We start from the raw sequence: 12,834 nt of genomic DNA, 5'->3' as shown, positions 1-12,834 counted from the left end.
TGCCTGCATGGGAAAAGGGACATGCTATTTTATCTCTTGTGCACAGCTAGCTATTCAGTGTCACATAATGATTAAGTGTTGATAAGCAATTAACAGTGAGCCTGAAGTTAGCCTAAATTAATACTTACTATAGATATAATCTGGAAATAATAAACAGTATGATCAGCTTTCAGCCAGCATCTGATTTAATCTTTTGCAATCCCACAGTCAGGTTTCTTTTCTAAATGTACTACTTTTCAGTACAAATAGCCTTTAATGGTTATAATAGTAAACCAAAGGAGAAAATACATGAACTCTCCATCATGGGATAGTCTCCACAGATCAAATCACTACTCTTCGAAAAGTTCTAACAGAATTTTAAAAGCTTTGTAAAACAGTCTTCAGTAGCCTCAGGATGCCAGAGAGATAGGCCAGAAACATTTCCACTTTAGAAAAGGAATTGCGACATAATTTAGGTGAGTTCTCCTCTTTATCAAAAGATCTGCTACCTCAGCTTCAATGTGTGACTCTTTAGTTAGGATGCCCCACTGTGTGACAATCTAACAATAAGAAATAGCCATTCCTGTCAATCTGGGAAATATGCTTTGGTACCTACCCAAAGTGCTCTTAAGAAATATCATAAGCAGTACAAATGAGTTCATGAACTAGAATAGCAATTCTCAAGTTCTTTTTTGTCTCACCAAGAAAAAGCACTGAGTATCTTAACTCTACATTATGTGACTTTTATCTATCAGTATATATTGTAAAACTAAGCAATATTTTAATACTCATTTTAAATGTTATATTCTAATAGAAATAAAATTTAAAATAAAAAATAGCTAGAAAATACAATGAAAGCCATTTATTAATCTCACTAGCGCCAGCCTTAAAAGACAGATGGATTCTCATTTCTGTTCTATATTGTATCTGTTGCAATATTCCATTTGTGCGGTTCCTGAAAAATCCTACTGTACATTCGTGAAAGAATGTGAATGCAAACTATATAAAAAGATCAATATTATCATGGAAAGAGTTTTTGTTTTTGTTTTTGTTTTTTTTAACCACATGAACCTTCTGAAAGGTCTTCAAGCATTCCTAGACCAAATATTGAAAATCATAAAACTAAAATGTATTAGTGAATGCAGTGTCACTCTGTACAAAGCTGTCTTTTAAGCTTTCCTTACATCAAGCCTTAAATTCCACTGTCTCTTCCCTTCCACTCTCTCAATCAGTGGCTCCCAGACAGCATGGATCTCATTGTAATAATTAACCTGAAAAGGTAAAAAATTTAGTCAGTCCTTCAACTCTAATCATATAACTTCAGCCAATAGACCACAAAGATTAATGTTACATATCAACCACAAAGATTAATGTTATATATCAATCATCATTTTAAAAATTAGCTGAGGACATGATAGGAAGGTAGACAGATAGACAGACAGACAGACAGATGGTGTATTTCTCCTTATTCTTGCTTGGTGACCATTAATTACTTAGCAAAAGTTTCCTTAAAAATTCTCACACATAGGGCTGGGGATATAGCCTAGTGGTAAGAGCGCTTGCCTCGTATACATGAAGCCCTGGGTTCGATTCCCCAGCACCACATATACAGAAAATGGCCAGAAGTGGCGCTGTGACTCAAGTGGCAGAGTGCTAGCCTTGAGCAAAAAGAAGCCAGGGACAGTGCTCAGGCCCTGAGTCCAAGGCCCAGGACTGGCAAAAAAAAAAAAAAAAAAAAAAAATTCTCACACATCAGCCAGGTACCAGTGGCTTAGGTTTGTTATCCTAGCTTATCAGGAGGCTGAGATATGAGGACTGCAGTTCAAAGCCAGCCTGATTAGGAAAGTCTGTGAGATTCTTATCTATGCTTTTAAAAAACAACAACCAAAGAAAACTAGCTGTAGAGATGTGGCTCAAGTGGTAGAGCCCTACCCTCACATGGGAAAAGCTCAGGGGCAGTGCGTAGGCCCTGAATTCAAGCCTCAGTACCAGAATTAAAAAAAAAAAAATCTTACACATCAACAAATCTAACGTTAAGAGTACATTACATTATTCACGTAAATACTTGTAGCCATGCAAAAGCAACAAGAGTTGCTATCTTAATTCTGCACTTGTACTTCTGTTTTTAGGTCTGAGACCAGAACTTGAACTCAGTACCTGACACATTCTCCCACTGACTGGTGCTCTGCTGGCTGAGCCATACCTCCAACCAACCCCAGTGTACGTGTACTTTCAAGAAGCCGACTCTGGCATACTACGTGACAAGGCCATACCTGCAGCGTCATGTCAGCAGCAGCATTCATCAAGGAAGTCCAATTTTTGATATTTCCTGAAAACTTAGATTCTGCCAATAATAAAGGTACAGTTCGATGCCCAAGTCCACACTCTAAGGTAACTTGAATGGACTCCACAGAAACTGCGCAGTTTTCCTCTATCATCGGATGCTCAATGTCTCTGAAATGTTCTGTTACTTCTGTTGCCACATCAACACCAAGAAACCAAGACTTGTAATCATTAATAGATCTGATGCCCCAAAGATTTTCCAATTCCTCAGATGTGTCTTTTGATTCGTCTTCTTTTGCTTTTGGTGACATAGCAGCCATAATTGTCATCACAGTATTAAGAATTATGGGTGAAATCTTTAAAAAGGGAAGCAGAAAAATACTTAGTCTTTCCCAGATGAAAATCAACACATGTACAATAAAAAAAGTTCAAGAGTAAGTTTAAATATACTATGTTTGGAACTTAAATCCTCTGCTTAAAATCTTCAGCAACTTCCCCAAACTGTTGAGATAACATTCAAACTCTCTCTGGTTTGGCACATAAATCTCTCTGTGAGCTTGCCCCTATTAAACCAGCTATTTCTAGTTTCCCAAAGGTTGAGAAACAGGGCTAAGTAATTCAAAAGGATTCTTTTCTACTGTTCACTTTTTCTAACACGTGTTTATCTACTACGCTAAAAGACACATTGATATCAGTGAAAGGAGTCCCCAAATGGCACTTTCCTAACTCGCTGTTAACTGAACCCTTGTCCTTGTCTTATGACTGTCATCTACAATGAATGCTCCCAGTCCCACAAATCTCCCACACATCAACCTAGCCATGTATTATCAACCTCCACGTTCTTGAAGAACTTTTTCATCCCCCTGCCTTTATCACACAGTCAGTTGTGTGGACAAACCTATCTAACCTCCATTGACTTTTCAAATTCAGTTCAAGAAGGCCTAGAAAAGAGCTTTTGGGCTAGGAATGTGTTCTAGTTGTAGAGTGTTTGCCTAGTATACATGAGGCCCTGGGTTCGATTACTTGGTACCAAATAAACCAAAAATAATTGTTTTGTGTTTTTTTTTTTTAAAGAGAGAGCTTTTCCTGAAGTCCTGGGCTGATGATATTGGGTCCTTGGCCATGTCACCAACAGCACCTGGACAGCCCCCCTGGGCACTGACAGCTCTATCACTGATTCACTTCTTCCCCCCACATGGACCCTAGAGTTGTTCAGTGGTAAGGATCATTCATTTATAATGCCTTTTACAGGATTTTTTTTTGCACATAGTAAGAGTTCAAAAATCATTTACTAAATTACAAACACATGAAAAGTCCTTCAAGTACATCACCTACATGCAAATTCAAAGAGTTTTCTTCCTTTATTATTCTACACCTTTGAGAAAATAAATCTATTAGCACAAAAATGATTTTTAATTGAGAAAAAAACTGTATTTTAATTTCCATGATACTTGAAATAAAATTAGTTTAAGTTCAATTCCCACTGGCCACTGACCTATACAAGTAAAGGTACTACAGTTACTGGTATAAATTATCACAGTTTTTATCCTTAAGAAAGAGAGAAAAAGTGAACTTCACAATGTGTTCTATATTTCCCATTTTTAGCTGAAAAGTCACGTTTGAGGACTATGAATGTGGCTAGGTGAAGTAGAAAATGCCTATAACCCCAGCTATGTGGATGTGTAGGTCTAGGTAACCTAGGAGTCATAGTGTGAGCTCAGTTCTGAAAAATAACTGAAGCAAAGCAGACTGTGAGTTGTGGCTCATGTAGTAAAGCACTTGCTTAATAAGAGGTCTACCTTGAGTTCAAACCCTAGTAGCACCACACCAAAAAAAAAAGTCTGAAGACTACTAAACAGCGATCATTTTTTTTGTAATACTTTAAGGGTAAGATTAGAAAAATGCAACTCCTAATAATGTATTACTAGTATGTGTCTGTCATTACAGATATTTTAATAAGCCAAGTAGAATAATCTAATGATTAACTTGGGCCAAATTATAATCAAATAAAAGCCAAAATAATTTATTGCGAATAAAGCAATTGCAACTTCACTCCTCCATCCTCTCCTTTTTCTTCCCACCCTATCTCTTCTCTCCCTTCCAACTCGGTCTCCCCAAATATACAAGAAACTAAGAGAGAAAACTACCCCAATCACTTGTATATAATAAATACTCTCTTAAAGAAGATAAAAAATAAGCCCCTGCATTAAAGCTAACATCTTAATAAAATTTGGTGAATTATTCTAGAAATGGGCAGGGTGAGGGAGTGCATGCAATAGAGGGAATGAGCTTGATGAGCTTACACTATATGCATGTAGAGAAATGTCATCATGAAATCTCCTTTATACACCTAAGATATGCCAATAAAATGTCTTTAAAAGTGTATTTTAATGTTGGAGGCACTCGGATTATTGAATATGTGACTAACGTAATGCTAGAATTATGGGAGCAGTCAAAGGAATTTTCACTCAACAGAGGGAAGAGGCACTGACCTTAATTACAAATTCTTTAACCATAATATTTATGTTTTGTTTTCCTGAGGCCCATGAACATTTTTCCATAAATAAAGAACAGGGCTGTAAGACCTAGGAACAAATAAAAAGTCAAGTTCACATTTCTTTAGCAATACATCCATTAAATATATAGTGTGCACTTAAAATAATCATGTGTTATCTGACCAAGGTTTTTAACACCTATAATCTACTAGTAAAGCAAAATAGCAAAATAAATTAGATAAGAATCTGTTATGAGGTGTCTTCTGCACTAGGATAAGTCTGTGAATATTGTCAAATGACTTTAACCAGACCTAGGAAATTTATTCACTCCAAATTCATAGGTACTGATAGACATTAGCAATCGCAAGTCTAAAATTTTTTAACTAAAGTAAGTTTTAAGTGACATTTAAAAAATAAAATACACTATAAACATACCTATAAAAATGAAGTAATGATTATGTGAGGGTAGAAAAACAAGCAGTTTCCAGATGCCCATAAATATCATAAAAGCTACCTTTCAAATGTACTATTTTATTACAATAATGAAGATATATTCTTATATATCTCTAAAGAAAATAACCCTTGCTGTGAACCAAATGGGGTTTGGAGTATAGAATAACTATCATTTATAAAAATCAGGAAGTGCTTTCAATGAAATAACTACTATATGCTTTCTGTGACACACCAAAAGATCTGTCAAAGTCTATCTCATACCAAAACTGCAGTGCTTTAAGCAAACCACTAGGTGTATAATATTTTAAATTTAAAATAACCCTTCAAGTTAGTCAAATAATGATTCTCTTAACAAAAAATATCATTTTAACATTAAAAACTAATTTATATGGTAATTAGCTAAAATCTTGTTTTAATAAGAATGTGAAAATGTAATTGAAATTAACTTTAAGAATGAAAAATACCATTGCTTTTGTTTGCATGACTCCACCTGAAATCCTCCACTCCAGGTATAAATAATAGTCACACACATATTGGGTACATTACAGCGAACAAAGCAGTGGAATAAGTTCAAATAATATTCAACAGAAAATTGTCCAATAAAAAGAAAACTACCCAGGCACTGGTAGCTCATGCCTGTAATCCTACTCAGGGAGGCTGAGATCTGAGGATCGCTGTTTCAAGCCCGCCCAGGCAGGAATGACTCTTATTTCCAATTAACCACTTGAAAACCAGAAATGGAGCTATGGCTCAAAGCAGGAGAGTTTAGCTCAGCACCCACTGAATTCAAGCCCCAGGACAGGGAGAAAATTAAAAGGAGGGAGGGAGGAAGGGAGGGAGGGAGGGAGGGAGGGAGGGAGGGAGGGAGGGAGGGAGGGAGGGAGGGAGGGAGGGAGGGAGGGAGGGAGGAAGGAAGGAAGGGAGGGAGGGAAGAAGGGAAGAAGGGAAGAAGGAAGGAAGGAAGGAAGGAAGGAAGGAAGGAAGGAAGGAAGGAAGGAAGGAAGGAAGGAAGGAAGGAAGGAAGGAAGGAAGGAAGGAAATACAGAAAAGAAGAAAAGAAAACATAAAAAGTAAAATAAAAAGAAAACTAGTCTGCAGGCCATCCCTATTTCTGTCACCAGCAGCCATGCCTAAGCCACTTAAGATCACTGGAATTCAAAATCTTTTAAGTTTGCATTAAAAAATCTTTAAAGTGCTGTAGAACTCTCATACTCGAGGATTCTATGAAACAACCATTTCTGGCAGTCTTCAAGAGCAGGATCCAAGATGATTCTTACTGTGGTGATGTTGTTCCCTCTCTTTTCTCTGAGAAAAGGGCAAGCAAGCACTTTCAGGTCTCTCACAGAAGCTTCCATCATCTGCTCAAGTTTGGACGTTGACAGAGAGAGGTTACACTGGAAGGAGGCTGTTAGAGCAGGAGCATCGGCTTTTGTCAGGTTGGCAACAAATACCACTTCTGGATCTATGATCATGGCTTTCAAAGTCATATTTGGCCTTACAGAATCATCTGAAGAAACAAAAACAAGGACCAGAAAAGGTTCAAAGAAAACCTTCACTTGATTATATACTATCTTCAAATTGGTTAAGCCGTTCTCCATATTTTTCTCTAATGTATATCATGAAATTAATATTAACACCTGGCTGATTAATACTAATAATGCAAAGATGGTTAACCAATGCTAACTGTACAATAAAATACAGTCTGAAACCTGTCTTTAAAAGATTATTCCCATTTGGGTCTATCAAAAACAATCTTTTTAAAGTAATTTTGGTTAAAATCATGGGGTATACTTATGTATACACATGAGGATGTATTGTCCACCCAGTGTGAGCCTATATACACATACATGAGGACATATTATCCAATACTGCAAGGGAAAGAGGAGAAAACTCGATGGAAAAATACCAGGAAGAAGCGAAGACACTCTAATGAAGAGATAAATTTACTAGCTTTACCTAAGGGAAAAAAATAACACAGTAGCTCTCATAAAATCCATAGTACAAAAATATCTGCTATGTAAATGAATGCATAGATATCAGATAGGACTATTTAAGAAACATTAAAAATAAATGTAAAAATGATATTCTCATCTTGCCAATAAACACCTGCTTCCAAATTTTGCTGGGGTTTGTATTGGAAAAAAATAATGCCTGACCTTAAAAAATCATTTTAACAAAGAAAGTTACTAATCCGCTTGGTAGTGCAGAAATGAAAATAGCTTTAGCACATATCCAGTCCAAACATTTGCGAACTATTCCGCAGTTTAAAGAGGAGCCATGCTGGGTTCTTACCATCCAATGTCCCCATCTCCTAGTAATTTTCAATTGGCCTTCTATGTGCTAGATTCTTCAAAGTATTTTCTTTGACTAAAACATTCCCCTTTTATTTAAAAAAAAAAAAAAGTGACGAGCCAGGCACTGATGGCTCACACCTGTAATCCTAGTTACTCATGAGGCTGAGATCTGAGGATGGTGGTTTGAAGCCAGCCCAAGGCAGGAAAGTCTGTGAGACTCTTATTTCCAATAAGCTCCCCTCAAAGAGACAGAAGTAGACCTCTGGATCAGGTGGCAGACTGGTAATCTCATGTGGAAAAGCTTAGGGGCAGCATCCAGGCCCTTAGTTCAGCCTCAGGAACAGCACAAAACAAAACAAAAACAGGTGACCAAACCCTGTCCTAGATTAACTTCCCGTGTTTCTGTGTTTCTAGGTGAGTAAAATGTTTGAATGGGGGCTGGGGATATAGCCTAGTGGCAAGAGTGCCTGCCTCGGTATACCCGAGCTCCTAGGATCGATTCCCCAGCACCACATATACAGAAAACGGCCAGAAGCGGCGCTGTGGCTCAAGTGGCAGAGTGCTAGCCTTGAGCAGGAAGAAGCCAGGGACAGTGCTTAGGCCCTGAGTCCAAGGCCCAGGACTGGCCAAAAAAAAAAAAAAAATGTTTGAATGGCACAATCAGGAGTAGACTAAAGCACAGGCCACTAGTCGAGGCCAGGCTGGGCAGGAAAGTCCATGAAGACACTTATCTCCAATAAATCCCAGAAAACTGGAAGTGGAGCTATGGCTCACAGTGGTAGAGTTACTCTTTAGCAAAAAAGCTCACGGAAAGCACACATGCCCTGAGTTTAAGACCCATGACCAACAAAACAAAAAAGTTTGCTTATTAAAGATTTTACACGGAATATTTTTTAATCTGAAAGCCTTACTTTCTCATTCTTTACTTGTCTTCTATTTGCAATTTTTGTTTGGCTTCACAAGTTATTATCTATTACAGATAAATTTTGCTAACCTTTCTCTGTCTTTGCTTTCCCAGGGGCAGTCTGTTTTGATGGGATCTGTATTTCTTTTGCCATATTTTCTGGACTCTGAGGCATAGCTCTGATGAAGAAATCTGCCACAGTCATCAGAAACTCCACACTGGCACATACATATAGCTTGTCAAGAACAGCATTAATTTGACTTCCATTTCTATCTTGCTTGTAACTTATATCAATCATAGAACGGTTGTTATCTTGGTCATCCTTTTTGTCAATCATCCTGAAAACATATATATTATTCATTAGCTTATTCCTGCTAAAATAACAAAAATTATGAGAATGCTCCTACACATTTAATAGTTTATCTTTCACCTTTCCATTTTTAATCTGAATAGGAAATAGGACAATGTAACTAATTCTAATTACCCACTTAAAAAAAATCAAGACACAATCAACTAAATTCCAAATTAAGATTCATGTAATTAAGCAATTATAGAATTTTACAATTATGATGCAATATTAGAGAAACCAGTGATTACTAGAAATGAATTTGGACAATTAGTAAATCAAATGAATATGATATCACAGAATAAGACACCCTCCTTGAATTACTTTATTGCATACAACTTTGCTGAAGGACATTTTGTTCAAACATCATCCCATATAATTTGATTATAAAAGTATTCAAAGTAGCTCAAACCAGCAAGTGTTTACCAGTGTCAGTAATGACAGTTCCTATCTTCCTGGGAAAATCAGGCTTCCAAAAAGATAATGACATTTATCACACTTGCCTAATCAGCTTTGGACAGCTACCCTGGACATAAAATTTTCAGAGTAAAACTAGGTCCATGATAGCACAGTCTCCTATTTTATTTCTTAAGACACAGAGCTGAGCAGAATCCAGGAACTATTCAATGGAATCCAAGTTCAAGTGAAAATATAGTTTGTGTCTAAAAATGAAGACATTTTGTCTTATTATATAAAAAAAATACAAAGATAATTAGGCTATTGAAGTTACAGATTTCAATGTTCCTACATATGTTAATAATATGCATCTTCACATAGTAATCTTCCAAACGGATTAAGTAATGATTATGCTATGGATCCTATTTCGAATAAAATCAAAAGAAATTTGGCAAAGACATACATAAAATGAACACAACAAAGAAGATACATAATCTTAAGGATTTTTTTAAAACCAAGATCCCACCTAAGACTGGAGACAAGTTGAAAAAGTACACTGTCAACATACCATGCATGTGAATTTAACTACTAAAACATCCTCTTAGGTCTTATTTTTCAGATGGTACTCCAATTTATTAATAAACTATCCTTAAACTTAAATTTGAAATCAACTGAATCTGTTATCAGCACTACCTCTCAATGAAATTTAAATCAGGAAGTATGACCAAGAACAGGGACCTCTTTTGATAATACTAAGCCCAGCCAATGGCAGAGAACAATGTCAAGTGCAATGTCAACCTCAAATATATATAGCAAATTCAGATCTGACAAACCTTGATGTTGCTCTCTCAATTCCTTCTCTGAGATCATCAAGGGTGCATGTCCTAAGTTTCAGACTAACATCCAGTGAGCCATCCTTGAACATCTTCCCTGAAGAGGCCATCAGGTGTAGTGTGAGTTCACCAAGACGGAAACTGTCATTATGAAATGTAAGTGTGGACTCCTATGGGGCATTTTATAAATAAAAGAATTATCTTTAAATGTAACCTTATAGTTAATTTTAAATACATTTCTTATTCAGAACCTAGATGCAAATCAATCTCATGAGTTTTAGATGAAGACAAAAATACTTAAATAAAAAGTAATACACATGTCTATGAGTATATATAAATGCACACTAATAAATACATATATGCATGGAGATATTCAACAATGGTTAATGTGTAAAAAGTAATCTGATATGAAGTTTGATGCAAATAAGTTAACTGGTAAACACTTAAGTGTTTCCTAATATAGTTACTAATATAAGCTATTTGGAGCCAATGAATATGTTGGTTTTCTGTAAGGAAAAGCTCACATACTAAACAGAATGGGAAGATATAAGTGGCTTCATGAGACTCATTAAAGACACTGAGCTTTTCCCTCTGGGGAACCACTGGATGATGAAATAGTGAAAATAGATTATTTAATCTATTCACTAATCTTAACAAAATAAAGAATGCATTTAATTGTTTCTTTTCTGTAAGATCGTTTTGTGATGTTTTTGTGGAGACTAAACATTAGAAACTTGGCTGTGTATCGTATAAGGGTTCAATAGTCCTAATGTAGGAATATTCTAATTTTTAAGAAAACAAAATAAAATATAAATTTGCATATAAAATAAACATTAGCATATATCACACTTGAATAAATGTGTACATTATATGACATGTAGTATGAGTATTAACACAACATGATTGGAAAAATATTCAAAAATATTAAATTAAAAAATAGCATTCCAAAATACCACTGACACATTATTTATTTCTATATTCATCAATATGGCAATACACCTTGCTCTTTCAATTCTTTAACTGGGTATTCTTCATATAAATGTAACATTTACTCAATAGAAGCCTAATTCATCCTTATATACCATGGATTATCATGAATTTAAAAATAATCATCTAACTCTCCAAAGCCACCATTAAATTATTCCTTTAAAACAGTATAGTTACCTGCACAATAAGTTGAACATATAATCAGTCACATACATATAAAATTCCTCTATTAGCAATAAATTAACATGTGTGTGTTGGTGCTAACATTACTTGGAAAAAAATAAAGCCTATGTAATTTTTGTTAACATAGTAAGACCAGAAACACTAAAAAAGTGAAAACCACAATTGGAATCAGGTAGATTTTACAGAACAAACAGAAATTTCTAGATCTATGAAAATTTTAAATAAACACATCAGAAATTGCCAATTAAAACTGTTTTATAGATATACACACATCTATATATTGCTACATACCTGGTTGATATCACTGTTATAAAGGATAACAGAAAGGGATTCAAAATGAAAGTCAAATTGAAGAGTAATGTTGTGGTCCACAGAGGGCTTGGAGTTTGTCAAATCTTGTTCTGATGTTTCAAACAAGAACATAAAAAAATCATAAAACAAAAAGTAGGCAAATTATTTTATGCATATTTTTAAGCTGTAACAATAATTTATTATTCTAAATTGTTATGTTTCCTAATATTTTTAAATAAATCATATTATCACACAAGAAAAATGGTAATGATTACTCTCTATATAGTTATAGTTTATAACTATCCAGGAATCTTACTTAAATCATTCTCAAGAAACTGTGGAACTGAGGCACAAAAACATTATACATTTTGCTCTACAGTAAAAGATCTTCTGGTGTACTTCCCACTAGTTTTAAGTAACTATTTTACACAACTTACCATTATAAGAATAAAAGTCAATAGCAAAGTCAGAGATCAAATATGATAGATGGGAGGAAGCCTTTGGAATTTTGAGGTAAAAGGGACTTCAAAATAAGACAGTCTTTTCTCTCATCGTTACATACACTAGACAAAATAGAACATGCTTTCTATCACTCTTACAAAGAGATAGTATAATCCTTTGGGAGATTGCCTCCACTTTGTGATCAGTCTACAGAAAACTTTTGTCTTTCAAGTTAGTAGAAAAGCATATATCATCTTAATCATGTAGGGCTTCTCCAAGTTGGAAAACCTTAACATTATTTCTCTACTTTTCTTGAAAATAATTTGTATTTTAATCCTCATCATGGTAGCTTGTATCTAAACTCACAAATTTTCCAAAATGCAACAGCAGACATATAGTGACACAAATCTGATCAAAGGTGAACCTAATGGGACTGTCAATTACATCTCTGCACAGTGCCTGTCTGACTTTTAACAGCCTGAATACCTAGCATTTATATATAAGGCAGCACAAGGCTCAACCTAAGAAAAAGACGCTGGCTTGTTCAAGCTTATGCAACCTCCACTACTACAATCACTAAAACCTTACTGCACACATGAGGGCAGTCATTTCTTTGTGTAATTTCAAAACGGGGCAGGCCTAGTTACAGGAACAACAGTCTAGCCACTGGCAGTTTTACCAGTTAAGCTGGTGGTCAACAAGTATAAGTTTACCCTGGGACCAGTTCTTCTGGACAAGGGTCACTTTACCTTCTAGTCATAAATCTAGTAAAATATGTAATTAAACATCTGCTATTCATTTAAATAATACAAAAAGCCGCATATAGTGTTACACAGTTATAGTCCAATACTTTGGAATATGAGGTATAAGGATTTCAAGTCTGAGAAGCGGCTTTTTGAGACTCTGTCTCAAAAAAAGAAGAAGTGAAATTACATTTTGTATATTCTGT

General features: G+C 35.4%; 1 protein-coding gene across 4 annotated transcripts in view; it reads right to left on the bottom strand.

Annotated features, from left to right (window-relative positions):
• The window catches only part of Vps13c (vacuolar protein sorting 13 homolog C), a 137,791-nt gene that overhangs the window by 41,366 nt on the left and 83,591 nt on the right, over nucleotides 1-12,834 (bottom strand). For all 4 annotated transcript variants that reach the window (XM_048332995.1, XM_048332996.1, XM_048332997.1 and 1 more), the window contains exons 47-53: nucleotides 11,445-11,554; nucleotides 9,984-10,153; nucleotides 8,499-8,746; nucleotides 6,488-6,717; nucleotides 4,755-4,847; nucleotides 2,253-2,618; nucleotides 1,164-1,250 (exon numbers count right to left, since the gene is read on the bottom strand). In XM_048332995.1, coding sequence (XP_048188952.1) covers nucleotides 1,164-1,250; nucleotides 2,253-2,618; nucleotides 4,755-4,847; nucleotides 6,488-6,717; nucleotides 8,499-8,746; nucleotides 9,984-10,153; nucleotides 11,445-11,554 — 1,304 coding nt within the window. The remainder of the gene's footprint in view (nucleotides 1-1,163; nucleotides 1,251-2,252; nucleotides 2,619-4,754; nucleotides 4,848-6,487; nucleotides 6,718-8,498; nucleotides 8,747-9,983; nucleotides 10,154-11,444; nucleotides 11,555-12,834) is intronic.

Source organism: Perognathus longimembris, chromosome 23 (assembly GCF_023159225.1).
Source record: "Perognathus longimembris pacificus isolate PPM17 chromosome 23, ASM2315922v1, whole genome shotgun sequence".
Lineage (NCBI taxonomy): Eukaryota > Metazoa > Chordata > Mammalia > Rodentia > Heteromyidae > Perognathus > Perognathus longimembris.
The sequence above is the reverse complement of the archived record's forward strand: the minus strand, read 5'-3'. Positions and strand labels throughout refer to the sequence as shown.